This window comes from Zonotrichia albicollis, chromosome 13 (assembly GCF_047830755.1).
Source record: "Zonotrichia albicollis isolate bZonAlb1 chromosome 13, bZonAlb1.hap1, whole genome shotgun sequence".
NCBI lineage: Eukaryota > Metazoa > Chordata > Aves > Passeriformes > Passerellidae > Zonotrichia > Zonotrichia albicollis.
The window spans coordinates 1,662,762-1,690,418 of NC_133831.1; the positions used below are offsets into that span (position 1 = coordinate 1,662,762).

The 27,657-nt window shown below is 49.7% G+C and overlaps 1 protein-coding gene across 1 annotated transcript in view; it reads left to right on the forward strand.

Annotated features, from left to right (window-relative positions):
• Positions 1-26,966, forward strand: part of GALNS (galactosamine (N-acetyl)-6-sulfatase) — a 45,428-nt gene extending 18,462 nt beyond the window's left edge. Inside the window, 5 exon segments of the mRNA XM_074550734.1 lie at positions 1,668-1,804; positions 4,209-4,311; positions 12,957-13,078; positions 21,801-21,918; positions 25,036-26,966. Of these exon segments, the coding sequence (XP_074406835.1) occupies positions 1,668-1,804; positions 4,209-4,311; positions 12,957-13,078; positions 21,801-21,918; positions 25,036-25,122 (567 nt within the window). The 3' untranslated portion in view covers positions 25,123-26,966.
• The last annotated feature ends 691 nt before the right edge of the window (positions 26,967-27,657 follow it).

Genomic DNA, 27,657 nt, shown 5'->3' on the forward strand with positions numbered 1-27,657 from the left:
CCTGTGCCCTGTGCTCTGGGATGGCCCTGCTGGAGCTGGGACTGGATGATTCAAATCATTTTAAGGAGAGGAAAAGGCTGCACTAAAATAAAGAATAAATGTTCTCCAAACCCCATCCAAGCTGGCCTTGAGCACTTCCAGAGCTGGGGCAGCCACAGCTTGTCTGGGAAAGGTCTCCCTTTGTGCCTCCCCCAAGGCCAGGCTGAGCAGGACCTTTCCCAGGCTGTGGCCATGGGTAAATCATGGATAAATCCTGAACTGAGGGCCCTGTTGGTCATGGGCAGCTGATCCAGCTGCTTTCCCAAGGATTTGCACAGCCAGGTTCCCTCCTGTGCTTCCAGCTCTGCACTTTGTTTCCTCCCAAGGAATTGTGGCAGGGTTCTTGCATGCAGCTTTAATAAGATGTGTTCCTGCCAACACCTCCTGATGAATGAAAGCCATTAAAAATTGAAATGACTGTAATCAAGTAATGTGATATTGTAATGTTAAACTTGTAATTAGGCCCCTGCATGTTGCTTTCTCCAGTTCTTTTTTTTTTTCAATTTCTTAATTCTTCCTTTGTGTTCACTTTGTTCAGCCCAGCCTCTTAATACAAGGTTTAGGATCCCTTTTTTTCCCCTTTATTTTTGAGCCAGCATCTCATAAAAATTCATTTATCGTGTCATCATTTGTTGCATTTAAATAATTTGTGTCAGCTTAGGGGCTGGGGGTCTGTTTGTGAGTAGAATCAGAGGTAAAAGGTCTTTGATGGTCCCAAAATTGTTCTGCTGGGATTGAACTTGGATTTTGGTCAGAAAGTGCTTTGGTGCTCACAGCTGTGTGGTTGTATCCAATGGTTTCTTGTTTCCCAACAAGTGCTGGGGCTGAAAATGCTCTTTTCCTGTCACATCTTGTGCTGGTGCTCCTGATGTGGCAGCATCTGCTCTAACTGAGTGTGTCACTGACTAATTAAACACCCTGCAACAGCTCCCAGCATCGGGGAGGGAGCAAAGGCTCACAAAGAATCAGGCAGAACAGACTCGGGAGGGTTTTAAAATATAAATAATTAAGAGCATAGAGATGAGTATGGCTTCCAAGTAAGGAAAAAGGGGGAAAAAAACCCTTGCACATCTCCATTGAAGCCAAACCCAGATGTTTTTCTCCCTTATTAAAATATGGACTAAAAATACCACAACTTTACAGTTCTTGAATTGTTGGAAATGGTTTGCAGATGAAGTCATCAGGCTCTTTTTGTTATTATCCATCTATCCCTGTGCTTTCTGGGAACTCTCTCAGGGTATTCTGGACTCCAGAGATGACCTGGAGAAGGGAACAAATCAAGGACTTTTTTTCCCTTGGTGTAAGTGCTGATTTTTCAATCCACAAATGAGCTGGAATTTGCTAAATTAAGTTGAGCCCTGTGACAGAGCACACTCCTGGAAAAGGGATTCACAGGAGTGAAGAGAGGGAGAGGAAAATGGAAAAAAAAGAATAAAAAATGCAAATTCTCCCTGGAAGTGGAGAAATAAGGATTGTTTCCTTTGCTTTATTGTTCTCAGAGGAGTTCACTGGTGGCTGCAGCAGTGTGAGGGGAGATGTTTTCAGGCTGCTTTGGAGGGAACCTGTTTCCATGTCGATTTTCCTGAAGGGCTCTTTGCAGACGTGCTCCTGTTGGTTTTTGGTTGCAGGTCAGCCATCAGCTGGGCAGTGTGATGGATCTGTTCAGCACCAGCCTCTCCCTGGCGGGTCTGCAGCCTCCCAGTGACAGACAGATTGATGGCATCGACCTTTTACCTGTCATCCTGCAGGGCAAGCTCATTGACAGGTCAGTGATTATCCCAGGCTGCTCCTGCCTGCAGGGATGCCAGATTTGGGCTGGGTTTTTATCCCCAGCTCACAAGTATTTGATGGGAGCTGAGTGCAGGCAGAGCTCCTGCTCTGCTGGAACAGGCTGGGCTGGGAATTCCTGACATGTGGCATGTTGCCATACACTGGAGTCTGGGGACAGATGAAAATGTCACAGGGTTAGCAGGGATCCCTGGAACAACATATGGCAGGAGGGGAGATAAAAGCCTGAGAACTGGGGACAATCCATTATTTATCACTGCAAAAGCTGCCCAGAGTGTGCTGGGTCCTTGTCCTGCTGCACAGCTGGGAGGGAAAGGCTGTGCTGCTGCAGAGGACCTGGAAACACCAGGAAAATCCTCCTCCCACCCTGGAGTGGCTCTGCAGGGACAGATTTGGGTGAAAGACCTGGGATCTTTATGTGCTGTCAGCTCTTGGGCACAGGCATCAAGGTCTGACAGCAAATCCTGCCAACAAATATTTTATTGGAAGTGTCAGAGGTCAGGAGAGGTCTTGGAGTTGGGGTTTTGGTGAGGAATTTGGCAGCCTGGGAAATCTGACTGCCATCATATTCTTTGGGAGATAGCAAGGGAACTTAGGCATGGAAAACATTTTTGGAACTCTTTTCCTTCTTGGATGAGAACCTTTGTGCTGTGAAATTCCTTTTGTGCCTCCTAAGCAAGGAACACACCTGAGTATTACAGGAGCTTTGCAGGTTCCTCAAACACAGCCTGGCCCATCTTCTGGAAGTCTGGAAAGTTTCTTTGTTGTTTTAAAAGGGAATTTCAGTGCAGTCACCAACCCCTTGCTTGTGTTACAATAACAGGCACTCAAAGCACATTGTGGCTTTTTTTCCCTTCTTTTTTATTTCTTTTTTTTTCCCTAGACATGACCAGGACAAAATTTTCACAGCCCCCCAAAAACCTGCCAGGAAATGAAGTTTTTTTTTTGTTCTTTTAAGCTTAAAAAGGAAAAAGTGAATGGAGAAAAGAAATAATTTGTATCAGAATATTGAGTACAAGCTGGAATCCTCCTTCAGAATAGAAAATGTATTTTTTTACAAGGAAAAACTTAAAACCTTTAGTCAGGAGGGCACATAACTGATCATTATTGGCTGTTGATGGCAAGGAAAAGAGACTGGAGTGCTGTGTGGAATATTTTTGGGAGGTTTTGTTGATGGCACTGGTTTATATCAGGTGCTGCACTTTGGCAGGTCTCTCCTGCTGCCTTTATTTCACTTCCAGGTGCATTAAGAATGCAGGAATGGGATTTTCTGGGAGCAGCTTCCCCTTCTTCCTGGGGACCAAGTTGTTTCCCCTTTGTTCCTGGTGACAAAGTTGTTTTCCCTTTGTTCCTCTTGGTGACAAAGGAGGGAGGCTCATTGTTACTGAGGCTAAAAGAGCTCTGAGGCCGCTCCTGTCATTCACACAGGGATATTTAAATTTCACCTTGCATTTAGGGACAGGTTTTGGCAGGTGGTGTCACCAGAGTGATTTGGTTTTGGAGTGGCATCTGAGAAGGAAAGACAAAGGTTCCCCCTGACAGTGACAAACAGCTTCACCCTCGTGTCCTGTTAAAAGAGCTGGACAGAGGAGCTGCACCAACAAATTACTGTCTCTCCTGCAGTAAAATTCCAGTAAAATTTTGTGCTGTTCCTCAATAAAACCAGGAGTGTTTTGTAGGGAAAACCAGCAGGAATGTTGCTGGGATGCCCAGGGAGCAGCACAGATGCAGCGAGTGAGATGCATTTCCTGGATGAATTATTAATCAGGGAAACCTCTGGGAGCAAGTGCAGCTTTAGCAGCGTGTTTACATGCTGCAAAGTGAGGTTTGGGGGGAAAAAATGGAGAGGAATTAAAACCACAGCATGTCTGGCTGCCAGCTTTTTCCATGTGGAGTTTCTCAGAGATGTCATGCAGAACACGCCGGCATCTGGTGTCCTTCTGGCCACCCTGCCTGTGTGGCACTGCCAGCTCCACCCTGCCCGTGTGGCACTGCCAGCTCCATGGCAGGGCTGGGCAGAGCATCCCAGAGCCCCTGAATCCCCTTGTCCCTGGCAGGCAGGCAGGCAGGCACTTGAGAGCTGTGTGACACTGGAACCGCCACGCTCCAGAGGAAATCCCAGGGGCTGGGAGTTCAAGGATTAACAATCACTGGCAGCCAAGCTGGATAACGTTTCATTCTTGCACCCTCTGAGCTCTCAACTTGATGAACACTTTAAGAAATGTTAATTGAAAACCTTGCAGAGGAGACTATTAGGAGGCAGCCTGTTCCTGCCTGATATCCACATGGGAAGTGGGATGCCATTAAGGGGTTTGTGGCCCTTATCAGGAGGCTGGGCCCTGGCTCTTGGTGTTTCTCATGCAGCTCTGCTCTCCTTCCAGGCCCATTTTCTATTATCGTGGCAACGAGCTGATGGCAGTGAGAGCTGGGCTCTACAAAGCTCACTACTGGACCTGGAGCAACTCCTGGGAGGAGCACAGCAAGGTAATGGCACAGGGACCTGGGATCCCCCCTTTAAACTGAGGGATGTCACCATGCTTCAGTCTCCTCAGAGCTGCCACAGCTGCTGTGCAGGTTTCTGTTGGGTACCTGGAATATTTCTGTTGGATATCAGGAATATTTCTGTGGGGTATCAGGAATATTTCTGTGGGTACCAGGAATATTTCTGTGGGGTATCAGGAATATTTCTGTTGGGTACCAGGAATATTTCTGTGGGGTATCAGGAATATTTCTGTGGGGTATCAGGAATATTTCTGTGGGGTATCAGGAATATTTCTGTGGGGTATCAGGAATATTTCTGTGGGGTATCAGGAATATTTCTGTGGGGTACCAGGAATATTTCTGTGGGGTATCAGGAATATTTCTGTGGGGTACCAGGAATATTTCTGTGGGGTACCAGGAATATTTCTGTTGGGTACCAGGAATATTTCTGTGGGGTATCAGGAATATTTCTGTTGGGTACCAGGAATATTTCTGTGGGGTATCAGGAATATTTCTGTGGGTACCAGGAATATTTTTGTTGGGTATCAGGAATATTTCTGTTGGGTACCAGGAATATTTCTGTGGGTACCAGGAATATTTCTGTGGGGTATCAGGAATATTTCTGTGGGTATCAGGAATATTTCTGTGGGTATCAGGAATATTTCTGTGGGGTACCAGGAATATTTCTGTGGGTATCAGGAATATTTCTGTGGGGTACCAGGAATATTTCTGTTGGGTACCTGGAATATTTCTGTTGGGTATCAGGAATATTTCTGTGGGGAATCAGGAATATTTCTGTGGGTATCAAGAATATTTCTGTGGGGTACCAGGAATATTTCTGTTAGGTACCAGGAATATTTCTGTGGGGTACCTGGAATATTTCTGTTGGGGTACCTGGAATATTTCTGTTGGGGTACCTGGAATATTTCTGTGGGGTATCAGGAATATTTCTGTTGGGTACCAGGAATATTTCTGTGGGTATCAGGAATATTTCTGTGGGTATCAGGAATATTTCTGTGGGTACCAGGAATATTTCTGTGGGGTACCTGGAATATTTCTGTGGGTATCAGGAATATTTCTGTGGGGACTGGACCTCCCTCTCCTGAAATCAGGCATGAAGAGAGGAAAATGAGCAAATTCCAAGTTGTTCTAAGGGATGCTGCCTTTAATCAGCACTTAATCCCCCTTAATATTAAACCTTCCCTGCTGAATCTGAGCTTTTGGGTGTTCACCTGTGGTTGGAGTCCCTGATCCTTGTGGGTCCCTTCCAACTCAGGATATTCTGTGATTCTGGGAAAGTCTGGAGCCACACTGAGCATGAGTCTCACAATTCCTGGCACAAAACACCTATTTTGAATTATTGAAATGGAACTGGGATGAGTTTGTTGGGTTTTTGATGGTTGAAAAGGAAAGCTGTAGGAAAGGCACAGTGGAAAATTCAGCAGTGGTTGAAACCAGTGAAATAAATGTGTTTAATCTGTTATCAGCACTTTTGTGAGCCCACATCACACTATGTACACCATTTTATTTATTATATTTATTTCCTGGCTAATCTCCTCCCAGTTAGATGTTAAGCACTATTATTTCCTTTCCTTTTTGTGTCTTTCTTGGCTCTAAACTCTGGGGCATTTGCAGAGTGGCAGCTTCACACGTGTGCCTTGCTGCAGATCCCTTCAGACAGGAACCCAGAGCACCAAGGCCCAGCTCTCAGCACTCCTGACAGCAGCCTGGGCTTGGGGAGGGATTGTTTGCATGATTTAATTTTTTTCTATGTTTTTTTTTTCTTTTTTTTGAACTTATGGAAGGTCCTCAAGGCATCACAGGTGCAGAACTAAGTGCTGGTGACATTTGTGGATATAAAAGTGCAGGGATTCTTTCACTGGGATGTCCTGGGGGGTAGAAGGAAGTGTCGGCTCCAAGGGAGTCATTTCCATTCAGGGCTGTAAATGTGTGTGTTTGTCTTTTTTTCAGACTGCAGTGCTTCAGGATTTAAAGCTTGTTTTACAGGCAGCAGGCAGGAAAGGAAAGTTGGCTCCAGCAATGTTTTTTATGCTCTGTCTCGGTGCTAATTCCACACAGATAAAATGAGATCATTTATTTGTCTTGTGTGTGAGTGAAACCTGTTTATCACCCGTGGAGGGCTTTCCCTGGGTGGGAGGAACTGGGAGCTCCTGTGTTTGGGTGTAGGGGTGGCAGATTCCCACAGCAATCCTCGCTCTCCGTGCTGATAAAAGCACAAACCCTCATTCCAGTGGGGAAATAAATAAACCCCTGCATGGAACTCAACTCATTCCTGCATGTCTGAGTGTGGAACAGTGATAATGGGGACCAGCTACTCCTTCCAGAGGCTCTCCCACTGTGAGCAGTGGCAGTGCTGCAATTAAGGAATATTTATTTCTTTCCAAGTCTTTGTTTAACTGCTGTCTGATAAAAGTCAGCAATTATCCTGTACATCAGAGAGACGATTACAAATCCACTCTCTTTCCTGCAGCTTGGATCACATGAGCTTGATGTGGGGAAAATTGGAGCACATTAGTGGCCAGAGCAGCCATTAACAACACGCAGAGGAAGCTGAGGCTGAGGTTTGTTCCAATTCTCCTCATGTCTCCAAGCCATTAATTACAAACCTCGCAAGTTTAAAAATAGAAATAAATCAGAATGCAGAGCAGCTCCACAGCTCCCAGCCCTGCTGGAGGAGTTTCTAAGCTCACCTTACAGCACAGTTCCCTCTTTCAGTCACTGGGCTTCCCAGCTGTGTTGATATTGGACTCTGGAATCAAAAAGGCCACTTTGTTTGCTAATTCCATTTGAAAAACAACTATAAATCCATGCACATCTGTGGCATTTGGAATTCTGACTGTTGGCTGTTTGTTCAATAAGGTTGACTTGCCATCCCAGTAGAACTCCAGCTAATGAGGATTTGTTAATTGTGTGATCTTGAGAGGTCTTTCCTCTTTGTGAATCCAGTGAGACTTCCAGATATGAAACTCTCTGTGTGAGGGTCCCCACTCAGACCTGGAATATGTGGTTTTCCTGTCATCCATTGGAAAGAGAGCTGAAGTTTGCCAGATGTGGCAAAACAGCTGCCTGCACATTTTGGAAAGCTTTATTTTATGGGTAGGGGAATATTTCATGGTTTTGACAGACTTCAGCCAGCCCTACTTTCCCTTTCAGAATTCCCTTGGTAATTGACTGTGTGGAAAATCACTGATACAGTAAACTTGCCCTGGCTTTAATTCCCATTTTTGTTTGACTTTCAGATGGGATTATCTCATTAAAGCTGCCAGCACCCCATTTTCATGCTGCTCCTGGAAAATGGGGATCTGGTGCCTGTTTGGGATGAGCAGGATGGTGAGGGAGGATGCGGCCCCTCACCTGGAAAGCTGTGTTTGGCTGGGGTGTGAGTTGGTTCAGCAATAAAGGATGTACACACCAATAAAAACCTGCCAGGGACACAGAGCCTGCAGCAGGCACAGCCTAGCAGGGCTCTGAGGGCTCCTCTCTCCATCTGGCACTCGCAATATTTGCTCTGGAAACATCCCATGCAGGCAGCACACAGGTTTGCTGTCATCCCCCAGTCCCATGACAGCAGCATGCCCTTACTGGTCTGCATCCTCTGCCTTATGGCCTGGGATTAGGGCTTGTCATCTGACACACTGATGAATTGTGCTGTGCTGTTCTTCCCAGCTTTTGTTTGTTTATTTTTTAACCCCCAAGCAATTTTATTTTCGAGTCTGACTCCTGTCAGGAAATCTTGTGGTCTCTCTGAGTGCTGGAGGATACCTTGGTGCTGCCTTTTCTGCTGGATTAACTGGATTTCTTGATGCTTGAGGGGGTGGTCTCTCTAAAGCATGAAGGGAAGGCTCACTCACAGGATCAAGTGGGAGTAAGCATTTTGTGGGACATTTTCCCTGAGGATTGCACAGGATGCTTATTTGGAGCTGTTTACCTGCCTTCCATCCATATAGGTGGCTCATGTTTACATAATTTGACATCTCTGACATTCAAGAGGTGATAAATGGGACAGAGGGAGATGAAAGGAAGCCTGACTTGAAAAATGTGTTTGTATTTTTAAACAGTTTGATAGAGGCAGAAAAATCTGCCTCCTGCACGTGGGCTGAGTCCCTGCTGCTCCAGGAGTGCTGGATATCAAAGCTTTTCATTGTTCACCTTTTTCTTCCTTGTAGCAAAAATCAGCAGTGATGGAAATAGCCATGTGTGCAGGAGCAAAGGGAGAACTGAGGAAAAACCTGGGGATAAACCTGAGGATAAACCTGGGAGATCCCTCATGGACAGTGGAAACACCCAGGACTTCTATTGACAGCCACCTGTCAAATGCTGGGGGTTTTTGAAAGCAGGGGTCTGAAAGGGTAAAAAATGGGTGTTTTCTATAAATTTAGAGTAGGCAGCAAGTCCTCAGGCATTTGCTAATGTAGTGCTGGATGGAGGAGGCAGGAATGGGAACTAGCAGAAAGGAAATTTCCTTTTCTCTGCCTCCCACCAAAAGCATCCAGCACAGAACAGCCCTTGGACCTCCCAAGAGCACTGAGACAAGAAGGGGGAAAAATAATGAAGGAAAAACCATGGAAAACGCCCTTTGGTTGTGGGAGAGGGGCTGATAACATCAACCTTTGTGCTGTCAGTTTGTTGGGAGCCTGCCTGGGATTCCTGAGCTGCGGCTCTAAAGCTGCCGCTATTGTTTTAATGTGAAATGCCAGAGGGGTTATTCCAGTCAGGCTCTGCCATTGCCCTTCTCCTGCACGTGAAGGGATCGATAAAGCCTTTTCTGCACCGGGGATGTGAAGTCAAGTAGAACCTCACAAATAATGACATTTGATTTTGGTCCTCTGAGCATACGAACCAGGCATCGATCGAGCTCGCTGTGCTGCCCATCCTGGGGCTGCCCGTCATTCCCAGGGCTGCCCATCATTCCAGCAATTCCCATCATTCCAGCAGTGCCCATCATTCCCAGGGCTGCCCATCCTGGGGCTGCCCATCATTCCAGGGAATGCCCATCATTCCCAGGGCTGCCCATCATTCCAGTAATGCCCATCATTCCCAGGGCTGCCCATCATTCCAGGGAATGCCCATCATCCCTGGGTGCTGCCCATCATCCCTGGGTGCTGCCCATCATCCCCAAGGGCTGCCCATCATTCCCAGGAATGCCCATCATTCCTGGAGCTGCCCATCATTCCCAGGGCTGCCCATCATTCCCAGGAATGCCCATCATTCCAGGGGCTGCCCATCATCCCTGGATGCTGCCCATCATCCCCAAGGGCTGCCCATCATCCCAGGGAATGCCCATCATTCCCAGGAATGCCCATCATTCCAGGGGCTGCCCATCATCCCTGGATGCTGCCCATCATCCCTGGGGCTGCCCATCATCCCTGGGGCTGCCCATCATCTCAGGGGCTGCCCATCATCTCTGGGTGCTGCCCATCATTCCAGCAATGCCCATCATTCCCAGGGCTGCCCATCATCCCAGGGAATGCCCATCATCCCTGGGTGCTGCCCATCTGCAGGATCTGCCCATCATCCCAGGGGCTGCCCATCATTCCAGGCAATGCCCATCCCAGGATCTGCCCATCCCAGGGTCTCTTCCACGCTCCTAACCCATCAGCAGCAGTTTTGAGTGCACAGGATTGAAGCCTGGCCTCTCCACTTGGAGCTGATCCCAAGGAGGATTTCCCCAGGAATGGCCAGGACACCAAGGGCACCGTTTACCTGTGCAAACAGCAAGAAACAAAATTTCCAGGCTTTAATTTGCAGCTGTGCTGTTCTGCTTGCAGTGTTCAGCTGCTTTTTGGTGCTGGGTGAGCAGAGCTGGGCTGGGCTGGGCTGCAGCCAGGCTGAGCAATTGCCAGAGGGCTCCCGTTAACACAAGTGGTGATTCCATCTCCTGGCAGGGAGCCCAAAGTGGCAGCGGCTGTGTTTGTCTCATGTCTCTATTGACACAGCATCTGTGGGCCATTTGCTCTGGAAATGAAAGCTGTGCAACCAAAGGCTGCTGCATGCCAGGGATGGAGAAACAACAGGGCTGTGGGATTGCTGAGGAGGACAGGGGTGGTGATGGCTGGAGCTCACCTGGTGGGCAGGGAATGCCGTGTTTTAATCAGAATCATTGAATGAAAGGATGGTTGGGGTCTCTCCTGCAGCAAACAGCTTTCTGTGGTGGTGCAAAACACCCTCAGGGCTGGGCAGGAGCTTTGGTGCTCTCTGTGGGCTCCCTGAGAAGGCAGGAGATGCTCCAGAAAGGAGCTGCTGGTTTGGTTTTCAGGCTTATCCAGGAGGAGAAAAGCCCAAGAGTTTGCTGAAGCACAGGGAGTGACCTTTGTGCTGTGTTTGATCAGTGAGCCCTGCAAATCCCAAAATCCCGGGGCTGGAAAAGCCCCAGGGCCATGGAGGGACCAGTCCAGGTGTGAGCACTGAGCCACAGCCAGTCCTGCCCTGAGCCTGCAGGGATGGGGCTCCAGCCATTGCCTGCATAGGGAACAGGGTCCAAAGTGAGGAATGTGCCCAAATTATTGATCCCTGCACATTGCTGAGAACAGTGTGGCAATAAACAGCTTTATTGGAGAGAGGAATTGGGTGGTGTTATCCTGCTTAGGCAGCTCTTGCCTCTTCTCCAGCTCCAAACATCACCAAACCTACCTGTACAAAATAAATAATATTGAATTTTGTATATTTATAGCTTTTTTTTTACTAATTTGTTGATGACTAGATAGAAAATCTTTGAAGCTCTCTCTGCAGGTTGAATATTGACTCACAGAACACATAAAAATAGCAATATTCCATTTTATTTGCAGGTATAAACTTGGAATGCTTTAGAAATGTCCTGAAATGGTATTCTCGGGGTTTTATTTGCTTACCTATTTATTTATTTGACTTTTCTCCACTAGACTGCTTTTCAAGAGGGGACTGAGTGCTTAAATTGGAATGACAGGTGGCTTTGGGCTGGTGGCATCAGGCAAATTGTCCCAGCATTTTCTTTCCTGGGAATCTTTGGGATTGTGTTTTGGGCTACAAGGATTTCCTGGGAAACACAAGATAAAATAGAAACTGAGCAATGTCTAAACAAACACCCCAGAGACAAAAATCTTTCACACTGAAGCATTTGCAGCGAGGAGCATTGTACCAATTAACAGGCTCTTAATTAAATTGCTTGTTTGATTTGCATCCAAATTATAATTTGGATGTTATGGAGGCTTTGATACCTTTTCATTAACTGGTCCTTTTGTGGGGGAAAAAAACCCACAAAAATCTCTTTTCCCTGTGTGTTTCAGAGGCCTGTGGCATCACAGGGTGGGAAGGTCAATCAGTTTTGTATCCATTTAAAGTCCATTATTGGTAGGGCCACTCCAACCTATCAAGCAACTCCCTTATTTTTCCAGTCACTGATTCAGGAATCTATAGCCCTGTGCAGATAAATGGGATTTCATGGGCTTCTAAACTTCTTGCTTTATTGAAAAGCAGAATATTAACTGCTCCACTGACCAGCTGTCCATTAAAAACACGGGATATTTTTAGAAAATTGTTTGCCAATCAAATCCTACCAACATCTGTAGAGAGCCTTTTCAGTTTGTTTTATAAGCAAATGCTACAGCTGCTTTTCCCCTTTCCCTGGAGCACTCCCATTTACCTGCTCTCCATGTCTCTGTCCATGGCTTGGGGCACTTTGGGATTGTGAGGAGCAGCGTGGGGGCTGCAATTGTAAAACCCAGCTTTAACAAGTCCATTTGGGGCTGGGCTGGGCTGGGGGGCCCTGCACTATTGCCTGCCCAGGGAAATGAGTGCTTTTTGCATTTTTGGCTCTTGCAGGGGTTTAAATGGGCTCTGGTGGCCCTGGAGGCTGCAGGCCAGGGATTAGGGAGCTCCCAGCTGGCAAAGCAGGGCTGGGGCAGATGGAGCTGGCAGCTCTGGTGCCCAGCCAGCATTTAACCCCTTGCTGCTCCCAGCTGCTTCCCCAGGAGCTGAGCCCTTCCAATCCAGTGCTGCTGCAGGGCAAATCCCACCCTGTGCCCCCCAGATGGCCAGAGACAGGAATGTGGGGGTGTCTCCCCTTCCTGCAGTCTGACATGCCCAGGGGAGCCCCTCAATACCAGCTTGCCATGAATCCAATTGAAAACACACCAGTTTTCATAAAATTAACCAGATTTGCTTCATTTCTCAGAGAAACCAATCCCTCAGGTGCTGCCAGGAGAGTTTTCAGGTGCCTGTTGCCTCTCTGGATGTCTCTCCTGGGGTTTTGGTTTTGGTTTTGATCAGAAGTGTCAAGCAATCCCATCTCCCTGGGGCTTTCCAAAGCCAGAAAAACCAGCCAGAAAATCCTTTCCACGTGCAGAACTTTTATGATTAAATGCTTCCACCTCTTTGTCTTTTGTTCTGCCATTTCATTTTAATGAATATTTTATTGGGATTATATTTTTATAAGACAAGCATGCACGGCCTTGCTTCAGCTCTTAGTGCAACACCACTTGCTCACCTTATTTTACCCCAGCAGCTCAGAATGTGTTTTGGAGATTGAAGTGGACTCTTGGTTTAAAACAATCCTGAGGTTTGTTGGTGTTTTGCTGCAGAAAGTGGCATCAACTCAAGTTTTGCTGCCTGCCCTGCATCACCTTTGATGACTTCTCTCCTTTTTCCTGCAGGGCATCGATTTCTGTCCTGGCCAGAGCGTGGATGGAGTGACCACACACACCCAGGAGGAGCACACCTACCTGCCCCTGCTCTTCCACCTGGGCAGGGACCCTGGGGAGAAGTTCCCCTTGAGGTGAGCCACTTCCTGGGCTGTCTGGAACCTCACCAGTGTCACTGTTCACAATTTATTTGCTGGTTCTTGAAATCTGCTTTAAAAGCTGTCCCAGCAAGCCAGGCTGGGAAATGATGGTTTTCCTGCTGGCTTTTTCTCAGGAGAAGGAGCAAAACCCTTGGTTTTGGGTGGTCAGGTGGGATGGGTGTGCACACGGACCTGTCAGCCTGGTTGTTCCTGTTGTGTGTCCTGCAGTCCCTCGGGGAGGAGGAAAACAGAATATTAACTGGAATAATTAACCAGTATTAATTGTAAAACACCAATTTTTGGCCAGGCCAGGTCAGGGCTGGGTGCAGCACATTCAAACAGAGCTGCTGGGGAGCTTTGGGGCCAGGGAAGCAATAAATAAATAACCTGTGTGGTGCTGGAATCCCTGGAGGGCACACTGGTCACCTTCCAGTCTCCTGGCCCAGCTGAGGGAGCTGCTCCAGAGGGGCTGGGCAGGACTTTGTGCCCAATCCTGCTCCTTCCTCGGGCTCTCCTGCCTGTCTGAATCCATTCTCCTCTAAGCCTGCTGTTGTCATATTTCTCTCTGGCACACACCATGCCCTGAGAGATTCCCACAAGGATTTATGCACTCAGCAGAGCCCACAAAGAGCTCTGCCACCTCCAAAAATGCTCCCAAGGTGTTCCCACCTCCCTCCCTGCAGCAAATGCAGGGACACTCAGCCTCATCCCTTGCAGGGGCTCTGACAGGGACAGGGTGGAAATAAATCAAGGAACAGGAGCTGCTGGGCCTGCCTGCCCAGAGCTGGGTTTGTGCAGCAGCCTGGAGAGGCAGAGATGTTTCCTGAGCTGACAGGGCTGCCATTACTCAGCTGGTTTGAATAATTGAGTGGACACACTCAGCCCATTCCTTCCAGAGGAGCTGAGCCTGTGCTGCCCATGGAGTGTTTTCACTGGAGAGAGGAGGGGAGGGAGAATATTTCCATTCTCTCTCTAACAGAGCACTTTAGAGGGGCATCAGCAGTGGGTAAAGCTCTTTGGGGGCTCTGCTCCCTCTGCATTCCAGCACTAATGAACAGAGCACAGCTGCAGCCCCAGGGCTGGAAATGCAGCTCAGTGAAACCAAACCAGGCTGGGCTTCCAGGGAAATTTAACAACTGGGTCATTGCCAAGGGATGGAGGGACAGGACACAGGGAATGGGGGCCCCAGAGTCAGGGATGGGTGGGATATTGAGGAGGAATTCCTGGCTGTGAGGGTGCTGAGCTCCTGGTGCCCAGAGCAGCTGGGGCTGCCCCTGCATCCCTGGCAGTGCCCAAGGCCAGGCTGGACAGGGCCTGAAGCACTCTGGGACAGTGAAGGTGTCCCTGCCATGGCAGGGGTGGCACTGGATGGGCTTTGAGGTCCCTTCCAACCCAAACCATGCCAGGATTCTGTGATTCTGTTTTAGGAAATGAGTGTACACAAATAATCTCTTTTTCCAAAAATGAAAAGAATGGGCAGCAGTAACTGAACTGTAGCTTGCCTGCTGTGTGTGTCACCTTTGTCACCTGCTCCAGGTGACCCTGCCCTGCCAGGGGATGGCACTGGGTGAGCTCTAGAGCTCTCAGCCCTAAACACTCTGTGATTTTTGGGCTTCTGTTTGTGTTTCCTCTGGGTCTGAGGCAGAGGAGCTCTCCCCTCAGAGGTGTTGCAGCACCTGCTTCCCTGTGATTCCACTGCTCCTTCCCACCACCCCAGAGTGAGCATTGAAATAAATTCCAGGGTTCCACTGCAATCATTTCTCATATGGCTGCATTGATTTTTTGGATATTCACAAGCTGTTGCTCTGATTGAATTTTATGGCAAGATTATGACCCGATTATGGAGAGCTGGGCTGGTGTTTATTATGCAGCCCCTAATAGAAGCCCTGCTTTTAGCACACCACTTTTCCTTTCTCCAGCACATTCTGCTGCTATTGTCTCCTCTCTGGTCACAATGGAAAACTCATGGGAAGTGGGTCTGCTCTATCGAATGTGGTAATTAAATTATCCTCATTTGTGGAGCTGTTCCTGGTGTGTATTTTTATTTAGCTTAATTATCCCCCTTGGCAGGGAGCCTGCTGGGAGTCCCCACACTAATGTTTCTCCGAAGGGAATCCAGCATCCTGCTCCCAGCCTGCATCTGTCTGTCCCTGTGTGCTGCCTCTGCTCTCCCTGCCTGCTTTTGCTCACTTTTTATTACATTTATTCCTTATTTAGTGCAGCCTTTTCTTCTCCCTTGAAATGGTTTTAATAATCTGTCATCTCTCTTGATTTACATGAGTTTGGAGTGGGATCATGTGCAAAGCCACCAGCAGTGGGTGTCCCTGCTGCTCAGGAGGGGCTGCCATCACATGCACCTCCAGAGGGATTCACTGCTTCTGTATTTGGGATCCCAGAGCCAGGGAAGCCCAGGAATCAGCAGCTCAGTCCCCTGCAGCAGCAGCCTGACCTGCAGGGCAGGGACACTGCACGTGCAGGACACACAGGGACACTTTATAGATTCAGGGAATGTTTCAGATTGGACCCTTAGGACCATCAACCTGGCCCTGCCAAGCCCACCTCTATTTGAGTCATCCCATGGGGGTTGGAACTAGGTGAGTTTTGAGGTCTCTTCCCATCCAAACCATTCCATGATTGTTACTCTGTATTAGGAAGATGAGTGGATAGAAATTACCCATTTTTCCAAAAATCAAACAAAGCTTTTCAGTCTGTGCTGAAGTGGCTGCTGAAGGGATCCCTGAAGGTGCAACTCCTGCAAGCCCCAGAGGCAGCAGTGACATGTTCAGCTCCCTGGGGTTCTTGGTGAGGCAGGACAAGTCCTTCCTCTTCCTCACACTGCTCCCTGCATTTCCTGAGCCTGCCTGCAAACAGTGCCAGCAAAAGGAGCTCCTCATGCACTGAAGGATGGCTCAGGCAATTCCAGGAGGTCTTGCCAGGTGTGGGGCTGTGTCTGGCACTGCTGAGCCCCCCTGCCCTCAGCTGCTCTGGGAACAGCCCTCCCACCATGGCTGGGGCTTCTCCTCCTGCTGCTGCCCCTCATCTTCTGCCAAGGGACACGGTTGTGTTTGTGGCATTTCCTTTGCCTTGAAATATCCTGCAGTGGGTTGGGTTGGAGGAACCTCAAAGCCCATCCAGTGCCACCCCTGCCATGGCAGGGACACCTCCCACTGTCCCAGCCTGGCCTTGGGCACTGCCAGGCATCCAGGGGCTGCTCTGGGCACCTGTGCCAGGGCCTGCCCACCCTCACAGGGAACAATTCCTCATTGCCAATATCCCATCCATCCCTGCCCTCTGGCACTGGGAGCCATTCCTGTGTCCTGTCCCTCCATCCCTGTCCCCAGTCCCTCTCCTGCAGCCCCTTTGGGCCCTGTGTAGGAGTCACCTCATCCCTGGTGGTGAGAGGGGAGCCCTTTGTGCCTTTTTGTCACCAGGTCAGTGCAGGCTGGGGACAGAAAATCTCTCTTTTTTCATAGCCCTCAACTTTAAACTGTAACCCAGAATGTGAGTGGGGCAGCACAGAAAGCAGAAGCATTTCCCTGACTCCGAGCAGGGCTTTGTTTCCTCCCTGCATGCAATAACTGCCCTTGTTACCAAATTTATCCAAATGCAGAACTAAAAGATCTGATAGGTTTTTTCCTTGGCCAGATTCTGTTATCTTTGGGCTGTGGTGTGTGTGCTAAGTACCACAGAGGGAACTTGTTCCTGCAATGTGACAAATTCAGCAAAATTATCTGTTGGTACCATCTTCACCAGCAGTTGTCAGTTTTATTATCTGAGTCAGATTATTGTTTATGCAGACATTTAGTAAAATACTGCATAATTATTTTATATATAATATTTATATTTATATATCTAGATATATAAATATATAATATATTATTTATATATTTTATATGTGTATATAAAAAGCAAAGCTGGCACAGCTGAAAACACAGTTAGTAAAATACCTAATGCAGCCTGAAGTAGAAATAGTGTTTTGAAGCCAAGGAATTTATAAGAGAAATCTCTGAAATGCTGCCAGATTGAGCCAGAGGTGCAAAGCTTAGTAACAAGTGAGGACAGGGTGAGTACAGGCTGCTCACACCTTGTTGTTACTCCAGGTTTGTAGCAGCTTCTGCTCTGAGCAATGAGTTTATTGAATTATGAACATCAAAATTCCTGTGTTTTACTTAGGGCAATGGATTTTACTATTATGGAAGAAAATGGAAGTGATAAGGCTTGGTTGATGAACATAATGATTTTAGAACACATTAATTAAGAAGAGAGCTCACAAGTGCCTATTTCGAGCAGATGGAAAATTCAGGAAATCATCAGAGAGGTAATTGCAGTGGTTATAGAGCCAGAAAAAAAAAAAAGGGAAGGAGCTCCTGAAGGGAAGCTAAAGGGGAAAGGATCTGACAGAAAAGTTGCCAGTCTCACCTTAGTGCTCAGGGCACAAACCTGGCTGTGGGGAAGAGACAGAAGGTGCAAAACAGGGGGAAAATGTGAATAATAACAGAGAGCAAGGATTGTGCCTGGGGGAGGTGCTGACTCCTCATCCTGGAAAAGGGAGATGGCACCAGCTGCAGTGCAGGGTGAATTAGCAGCTGCCACAGGAGAGGGGACACTGAAATGTGGAGATTGTGGCTGAGGAGCCTCAGAGGTGGCAATAACAACCATGGAGCACCAAGCACTGGGAATGGCTGCAGCAAGGTGGGAGAAGCAGGGTGGGACTGGGACAGAGCCAGATGGAGGGAAGAGAGGGAGATAAAACCCAAAGAGAGGGAAATAAAACCCTCCTGTGGAGGAGAATCAGCAGCCTGGAGACTGGGGATGGGCACAAACACCTCTGGCTGCCCTTTCCCAGGGTCTGGAGCCAGCCTGGGGCTTGTGCTTCATCAGCCCACAGCCCTCAGGAGCTCTGGGTGGAGCCATGCTGCATGAAAAGGAGTGTTGGGAGAAAAACCCTGCATGAACCAGCTGGGAAAAATGCAAAATGCAGTTTGACAGGGACACCATCATCATCATCATCATCATCATCATCATCATCTCCACAGACAGGTCCAGGCAGTGCTGCAGCCACAAGAAAGTTCCCTGAAGAGCACAGAACATAAATTGTGATTCAGGAGTAGCACTGAAAATGAAAGTTCAGGAATAGCACAGGAGCAGCCAGGATCAGTGGATAGCTGTTATTCCTGTCTCTGTTCACCCCCAGATGAAGGCTTCACCCCTCACTCCACCTTTACCATGTCAGTGCTGGGGTTCCTGGCACTGAAATCCAGGATTCTGGGAGCTGAGGAGGGAGAACTGCCATGAGAAGAGGTGAGCAGGTGGAGGATCAGCACCACCACATCTCCTTGCTGCAAGGGATGTGCTGATCATCACAGCTTGGGCTCTCCCACCCTGGAAAAGGAATTCTGGAATTCCAAGGTTTCCTGTGGCCATGTGCCCTCATGCCTCCAGGGATGCATCTGGGCCCAAAATGCTGCAGGAGCAGGGGTGACTCAGGGTAGGGGCCACCTTCAGCCTTTGGTTCCTCATTTGTTTTCCTTTGGCTCCTCTGAGTCTCTCCAGTAATTCCAGCAGCAGAGCCCCAAACCTGTCTCTGCCTCCTGCATTGTGCAGACCTTAAATTGCAAATAAACTTGATAATAGGAGAGAGGAACTGAGGAAGACTGAGTAATAAGACAAGATCAAGACTTGGATACCACGGTGCTGCGAAGCCTCAAAGCACTGATAACAGATAAAATCAAATTATCAGAATCTGGGTGTATTTCAGAATTAAAAATAATGGTTTTAATTAAAATAATTCCAGGGGAGAAGGAAGTGAAGTATCATTAGCCACATTTTATACTCTTCCCATAACTTCATATCAATCTGAGAGCTGCTGTTCCTAGAACCATGGAATGGTTTGGTTTGGAAGGGGCCTTTAAAACTCATGAGTGTAAAACTCATCACCTTTGGCTGCTCCAAGCCCTGTCCAGCCTGGTCTAGAGCCCTTTGTCAGGTTTTTGTGACTCCCACTATGGGAGTTTTTATAAAATATCATTCCCATTTTGTCCCAGCCCTCTCAGTTTCACCAGGGCCCCACCACTCCCAGGCCATGAGGTGTAACACAAACATCCTGAAACCCTGCTGGAAATGCTCCTGCATTTATTTGGGTGCTGATCTATTTGAGGGTGCATTTAATGGTGGCAGGGAGCCATCCCTGCAGGTGGAACCCCCAGGAGCAGGGGATTCAAGCAGAGTTTGGCTCTGGGTGAGGCCAGCCCTCCTCCTGCAGGCTGGCTTTGCTGGGGTTAAGCAGCAGAGCAGGTTCCAGGAGCTGTGGGGGGAGGAGGATGGAGCAGATTGCCAAGGCACAATTACAGTAAATGAAGGAAGCACAGCCCACACCTGTGCCTGGGACCCTGCTCTCCAATGCAGCCCTGATTGCATCTCCAGGGGCTTCCCGGAGGTAAAGTGTCAATTAGTGTAATGACCCTGGACTTTGTCCACTCTGCTCCCTCCTTCTGAGCCTGGAATAATTTCGTGGGCGCTGGGGGATCTCTTTTAGCAAGCTCCTCACAACACCACCTGCTCACCCTCTCCTCCTTGCAGTGCTATTCCCAGCCCTCCTTGCCGGGATTGCTGAGCTGGAATAGGAAATGCAGCTCGCCCTGGAGGCTGCTCCTCCCAGACAATGGTGCCCAGGCACCTGGACAGATAATTGCACCTCTTTGTGGGGCAGGGAATGCAGCAAACCTGGCCCTGCAGCCCAGGCCTGCGTGTGCACTCCCGGAGAGGATGGGACTCCAGGCAGGAGAGGTTCCCAGCTTCCCTAACAGCTCTGGCTGATTACCATGAGGTAATTATCCCCATTTTACATGCAAATTCCAGGCACTCTTGCAGATTTTGTCTCAAAATGCACTTGCTTAGGGCTGGAGGCAGTTTTAACTCCTGTGCAGTCAGTAAATACTTCACAAATCCGTGGATGTGGGATTTTGGGGCATGTTGTGGAGCTGCACAGTAATATCTGAGATTAAACTGAGCCATGGAGCCAAGGCAGGAAAACCAACCCACATGGAATGGGGATTCAATGGGGTCAAGAAATGAAAACCAACCTCCATGGACTGGGGATTCCCATGGGGTCAAGAAATAAAAACCAACCTCCATGGAATGGGAATATCAATGGGGTCAAGAAATGAGAACCAACCTCCATGGAATGGGAATATCAATGGGGTCAAGAAATGAGAACCAACCTCTATGGAGCAGGGATGGATGGACATTGGGAAGGAATTCCTGGCTCTGAGGGTGGGCAGACCCTGGCACAGGTGCCCAGAGCAGCTGTGGCAGCCCCTGCATCCCTGGCAGTGCCCAAGGCCAGGCTGGACAGGGCCTGGGATGGTGGAAGGTGTCCCTACCCATGGCAGGGATGGGATGAGATGAATTTTAAATCTCCTCCCACCCAAAGATTGTTGGATTCTATGAAATTCAGGAGCTTCTCAGGATCCTCTGGGTTTCAGGGTGGTCCTTCAGCTCTGTCCAGCAGGATCCAGGCAGCTGGGTGTGAGAGCAGCAGCTCCAGCTCCTCATCCCACGTTCCCTTCCTGCTCTCTATCAGCCCAGCCCCACAATCAGCCTCTGCCTGGCTGCCTGCCCAGCTGGGATATTTATAGGGTTTACTGGAAACGCTTGGCACATCGCTGGCCTTCCAAATGTGATTGTTTTGCAAAGAAGGAAATTAGCTGGAGTGTGGGGCTGCTGGCCAGCCTGGCTGGGAGCAGGGGGAGCCCGAGGTCAGGACCCAGCTGCATTGGTTCTTTTATCTTCACAAGGAATTTGCCGCTCTCTGGGGGGGGGTTGGTGGTTTTTAAGTGACTCTTAAGGTGATGGACAAAGAAAGATCTTTGTTAGGAATTCTGCTTTTTAGAAATACTCGAGATATTAGTGAAGTGCACCCTGAGCCACTCCAGCGAATGGCAGCTGGAGGAATCAGGTGGGTCAGGATCTGGTCATTAGAACCACATTTTGGGGCATGGCAGATGGCTCCCAGCTTGGAATAATCAAGCTGTGGTGGAAGAATGTGGATGGGGCAGAACCTCAGCATTTTGTGGAATGGGGGAGGTATTTTTGTCTTGGACAAGGCCCTTCTATTCTTCTCCTCTGTGTTTGCATAATTTTAGTTTATTTCCTTGGCGGTTGTGGAGTTGAACTGACCCGGGGTTGTGTTTGAAACCCTTCCTGAGAACACTCTTGTAAAACAAAATATTGACATTCCCTTCTGTTCCCTGCAACAAACGCCTCCCCTCTGCCAGGGCAGGTGTGCAGGAGAGCCCTTGGAAAGGGGGGAGAGTGTGGGGAGCTGCTGAGCTCAGGTGGGACAGCTGGAAGGAAGGGCTGCCTTGGGAAATTCTGTCCTCAGCTGTCTGGGAAGGTGTTTGTCCTGTGTCTGGGTAATCACTGAAGGGACAACCCAGAAATGTCCTTTTATTTGCTGAGACAATTCCCTTGGGAGGCCACATGAGCTCCTAGCAGATCTGCACATTTGGAGCAGCAGTTTGGGAGGCTGAGCTGCTCTGGAGGCAGGTGATTTGTGGGGAGGACAAGGCCCTGCCATCCTCACTGCCCTGAGCAGAGCCCCTGCCCCCTGCCAGCCTGGATTCCATGCCCTGCAGACTGTGGGCAGCTGGCAGGGTGTTTGCACATCTCCTGCTCCTCGGGGACACCAGAGTAACCCCTGTGCTTTCCCCTGCAGCTTTGCCAGCGAGGAGTACCAGCAGGCTGTGGAACACATCTCAGGGCTGCTGCAGCAGCACAGGGCCACCCTGGTGCCAGGCCAGCCCCAGCTGAACGTGTGTGACCAGGCTGTCATGGTGAGTGCTGAGGCACAAAGGCGTGGGGACTCCTTGGGTTGAAATACATTTTGTGAAGGTTTCATAAACTGGCAGTGGTGGGAAGGGATGGAGGAGAGATGCACAATTACCTGTTGGTGGATTCCTTGCTTAGAGACAGGACAGATCCTTCTTCTCCTTTCTAATCCCCTTCTGCAGTTCTCAAACCCTGGAATTGTGGAATCCTGTAGTGGTTTGGGTGGGAAGGGACCTTAGAGCCCATCCAGGGACACCCTCCACTGCCCCAGGGTGTTCCAAGCCCTGTCCAGCCTGGCCTTGGGCACTGCCAGGGATCCAGGGGCAGGCACAGCTGCTCTGGGCACCTGTGCCAGGGCCTGCCCGCCCTCACAGGGAACAATTCCTGCCCAATATCCCATCCAGCCCTGCCCTCTTTGTTTTGAGTCTTCTATGGGACATTTTCAGTGATGTATCTTTAGTCTCCTCCAATTCCCCCCATGCCTGAATTTCCCAAAGTCTTTATTGAAATTGATTTTTTTCAGTTCTGTTTTCTCTTTCAAGTCTCCTATTGGAAAGTTACAGTTTGGCTTCCCTGTCCAACCCTGCTTGGTTTGTTGAGAACCTGGGAGAGGAACTGGATAATCTGGGGGAGGTTGTCACTTGACAGGAGGTTGTGTATCCCAGGGAATGTGTCTGTGGGCTGACAGACAAAATAGTAACAGGCAAAATCTTCTTACAGACAAAACCTTGGAACAGGCTGTGACAAAATAGTAACAGGCAAAATCTTCCTGATAATAAATAAATAAATCATCTCCTGAATCAGTCAGAACCTGCTGCCTCTGGTCTGTCACCAGCAAAGAGCTGTGTCCCCTCAGTAACGAGGCAAAGATCTCCCTTAGCTTTGGCCCTTCTCTTTATTTTTGGATGTTAAATAGGAAAAAGATTTGAGGGCCCATTGTTTCTGTGTTGTTTTCTTTCCTTATTCAACTTTTCCCTTAATAAACACTGTTCTCTGCTCCTCTGGGACTTTTGGGTTCAGGCACTGTCCCCAGGGCCTGGCTGCTGCCAGAGGCAGCACTGCAAAGCATTTCTTCCCAAATGGAAGGGAGGGCTGGGGAGCTCCTAGGCCCAGGGGAAATGTTTCAGTCCCAGCAGGAAACCCAGTGAGTTTTCCATGGTCACTACCCCAAAGTATCAGGCACAGATTGCTGCTTTGAGAGCAGGAATGAAGCTGAGCAAACCTTTAGGGAGTGATTACATTGCTGGGTGGACTGGGGGCTAAATCTGGTTTTGGGGGGTGCTGGGAGATAAATATAATTTACTGCCACTATCTCCTGCCACCTGATGATTTGATAACGGTGTTTGTTTGATGTGTTTGGGAGAGATGAGGAGAATTGTCTGTACTTACACACAAACAAAGTGTGGGGAAGTGTTCAAGGAAGTGTTCAAGGCCATGGAGGGACAGGGCACAGGGAATGGCTCCCCCTGCCAGAGGGCAGGGCTCGATGGGATATTGGGAATTGGGAATTGTTCCCTGGCAGGGTGGGCAGGCCCTGGCACAGGTGCCCAGAGCAGCCCCTGACCCCTGGCAGTGCCCAAGGCCAGGCTGGATGGGATTTGGAGCACCTGGGGCAGTGGGAGGTGTCCCTGCCATGGCAGGGGTGGCACTGGATGGGTTTTGAGTCCCTTGCCAGCCAGGCACTGCAGGATTCCAGGACAGCAGCTGGCTCCTTGTGCAGCTCCTGCAGAGCAGGGATGGAGGCAGGGGCAGGGAGGTGTTTGCAGCCCATCCCTGCTGGATCCCGCTGCCCAGGGAGCTCCCCCAGAGGCTCTGCTGGATGTCCCTGCTCTGTAAGTGTGGCAGAAGCTGTTCTGCAGCTCGGGGTGTCCCCGGGGCTCCCAGCTCAGCCCAGCAGCAGCACCGGGGCTGCAGGAGGCAGCACAGACCCTTTATTGTTCTGCCTTTTCAAAAGAACAAACATTGCACTTCATGTGTTCCTTTGGCTCTCAGTTCCTTCTGCAGAGTGCTCCGAGTTTCCCAGCCGTGGCTGCACATTTCAAACCAGAGGAGCAGATTTAGCAAACGACATGAATTGTTCAGAAAGCTGCAGAGCCCTCGGTGCAGAGGTGGCTCCAGCACAGCTCCCTCTGGGTCTGCTCCTCTGCAGGAATTGCTGGTGTCTCACTGCCATCTGTTGTCAGCTCCATGGAACAAAAACCTGCTCCAGTGGTGTTTTCCTGGGGTTGAGCATTTCTTTTCCATAGGAATTTAATTCCAAGGAAACAGAAATATTTGCAAGGTGAAAATCAGCAAAACAAAAGGCAGGAGGTCGGTGTTGAACTGGCCTTTAATAGGGGACAGCAGGAATGTCCCATGGATGGACAGACCTGAGAGAGGGAGGCACAAAAGATTCCTGAAGGCAGAATGGGAAGTGTTATCTGCCCTTCCCATGACCACAATCCCAAATTTGTAATGGCAAAACCTCAGTGAAATTAAAAATGTTCATCTATCCAAATTCCTTCCTCCATTAATCCCTCTGGAAGCTGAGGCTGGCAGTGGATCTCCTTTTTCTGTTCTGCACATTCAGGTAGCTCCAGAAACATGGAAACAAGGCAAACAAATAGTTCTGGTGTGCAGGCACTGGAAGAGGTGTCTCAGGAATGCTTCCTGCTCCCTGTGCCCGTGGATCCCTCCATCAAAACACTCATTAAAATACCAGCATTCTTATCTCTCTCACACCCTTGGCCTTGTGCTGCCTTCTGCTCCTCAGGACAGTGCAGTGCTGAGAGTGGGAACTGCCCTGGTGTCCCCCAAACCTCGTGCTCTGTTCCTCTGTGCTGCCACAGCAGGGTCAGCAGCACGCCCCAAGCTGGGCTGGGAGAGGCCAGGAGGGCCTGGAGTGTCCCAGCACAGGAATCATGCACAGCCCAGCGTTTGCAGCCTTTCCCAGCTTTGATCTGAGCACTGTTTGGAGTGGGGAAGTTTATGAGCCCAGAGGCTTGGGCTGCAAGAGGAGTTTCATTTTTCAAGCAGCACATAAAAGTGTCTTTGTGAGGATCATAAAGAGCTGCTTGGGGTGAGAGCTTAGCAGATACTTGGTGTGAATCATCTTTCTGTCTGTTTCTGTTTGTTTTTAACAGAATTGGGCCCCTCCGGGCTGCGAGAAGCTTGGGAAGTGCCTGAAAGCACCCGAGTCCGATCCTAAGAAATGCTCTTGGCCTCACTGATGGCTGCAGCCCTGCAGAGCTGCCCACAGGACATCCAGTGTGCAATGCCTGCTCCTGTTGGCACTCCTGTTTACACAGGAAGGGTGTGATGTGTGCATGATATCATCACTTGCTCTTCCAAAAGGGCCAGTGTTTATATTCCTCATGCTCAGGGTTTAGCCTCTACTCCTCTCTCCCCCCAGCTCTTTCCCTACATGGTAACTCCAGGGAGATTGGGTCAGCTGGAAAAGCTCTCTGGACTCTGCCACCAGCTCCAGAATGCCCTGGATCACTCCTGCTCCTCCCACCCAGCCTTGCTCCCTCAGCTGCCCCAACAGGAGCCACGGGACAGTCAGGAAACTCAGAGCTGCCAGAGAGCCCTGCCCAAGCTGCCCATGTTTTGTTTGCCTGTGGCTTGTTGTTTTAACATTTCATTTCCATTGTGAGCTCTAGACATCAACTTGTTTTTGCTTTCTCCCCAAATCTGTGAGCTCTGGGTGCAAATCAGGGATCCCTCCTGCTCACAGCTATGGGGTTTGATCCAGGGAGAATGCCCTGAGTTCCTTCCATGTGTAGCTGCAAACATTCCCAGGTGATGGTTTCAGGAAAGGTGGGGATTGTGTTCAGGTGAGGGCTGGATTGGGGTTACAGCCCCTGCCAAGGCCTGAAGGAGCTCCAGGAGAGCTGGAGAGGGAATTTGGACAAGGGATGGAGGGACAGGACACACGGAATGGCTCCCACTGCCAGAGGGCAGGGATGGATGGGATATTGGGAAGGAATTCCTCCTTGTAGGAGTGGTGAGGCCCTGGCACAGGTGCCCAGAGCAGCTGGGGCTGCCCCTGCATCCCTCAAGTGCCCAAGGCCAGGCTGGGCAGGGCTTGGAGCACCCTGGGACAGTGGAAGTGGGGCTGCACTGGATCAGCTTTGAGGTCTTTTCCAGCCCAGACCATTCCAGGATTCTGTTGCCAATGGTTGGTGCAGGACTTGTGGGGGTCAGGTGTTCATTTCAGGGCTTTCCTTCATTTCCAAAAATCTAGGTCTAAAGCTGCTCCAAGCCCTGCTTCCCATCTGGTGCTCTGGGCTCAGAAATGCCCCTTGGCATCAGTCCTTAGCTCTTGACTCCATTTCCAGCACATGCTGTCCCAGGAATTGTCCTTGTGCAAACCTCCCCAGCCTGGCTGCAGCTCTCCTGGGGAACACAGGATCAGTTTTTGCTCAATCCCACAGGGCAGATCCCTGCTCTGCCCTGGAGCCTGCTCCACACCCTTCCCCATCTCCAATAAACCTGTCTGGAGCCAGACCAGCCTCCTCTGGGCCCTCAGGGCAGCACCTGGAGGGAGCCTGAGCGTGTTTGGGTTCACACTGAAAGAGGGGAGGTTTAGCTTGGATATAAGGAAGGAATTGTTCCCTGTGAGGGTGGGGAGGCCCTGGCACAGGGTGCCCAGAGAAGCTTGGAGCAGCCTGGGATAGTGGAAGGTGTCCCTGCCCATGGCAGGGGGTGGAGCAGGGTCAGCTTTCAGATCCCTTCCCACCCAAACCATTCCATGATTCTCCACTGGTCCCACAACAGCTCCACTTCCACCCCTGCAGTGTTTTCCACAGCACAGGTGCCTTCTCTGTGTGATGTTGTGCTGCCTTAGGAAAATCCAGGTGCTCTGTACCTGGAAACAGCTCAAATCCCTCCCCAGCTGAGCTTGGAGCTGCTGGAGAGCTCTGCCCTTGTGCCAGCTCCAGGCTCCAGCTGCTTCCTACCCTCCTGTAACCCCAAACCCTCCCATTCCCCCGTCCCATGCTCTATGTACCTCCATGGTAATGCCTGCTGTGTGTCTCGTGCTGGATAATCCCATTAAACTGGAATGACAACAGCCCTTGGGTCAGCTCTTGCTGTTGCACCTCTCAGAAATCCCAGCCAGCATTTCAGGGATCCCTGCACATCTGCAAGTGCCATTTGTTTATAGCCCATATTTCTCAGGATGTTCCTGCTTGTCCTTCAAGTGTATCACAGCACTTCCAGCTCACCCATAACATTCCTCCTTGTTTGGACACAGCTCCAAACATCTTCTTGGGAGATGTGGCCAGCAGCTCCCTCAGAGGGGAGCTCAGGGCTGCCAGCAGCTGTGGGTCTGTCAGCACTGATAAAATCAGGAGCTCCCTGTTTGCTGGGGCTGCTCCAGCTCTGCTTTGGGGCTTCTCCATGTCCAGGGAAGGAAATGGAGCTGGGAAAGGGCTGGGGAATCCTGAGGGAGCTGGGAAGGGAATGGAGAATCCTGAGGGAGCTGGGAAGGGAATGGGGAATCCTGAGGGAGCTGGGAAGGGAATGGAGAATCCTGAGGGAGCTGGGGAGGGAATGGAGAATCCTGAGGGAGCTGGGAAGGGAATGGAGAATCCTGAGAGGGCTGAGGGGGCTCAGCCTGGAGCAAAGGGGGCTCAGGGGGGCCCTCCTGGCTCTGCACAGCTCCTGCCAGGAGGGGAAAGGGAACAGGGACAGGGACAGGAGGAGAGTTGTGCCAGGGGAGATTGAGGTTGAATATCAGGGAATTTTATTCATGGGAAGGG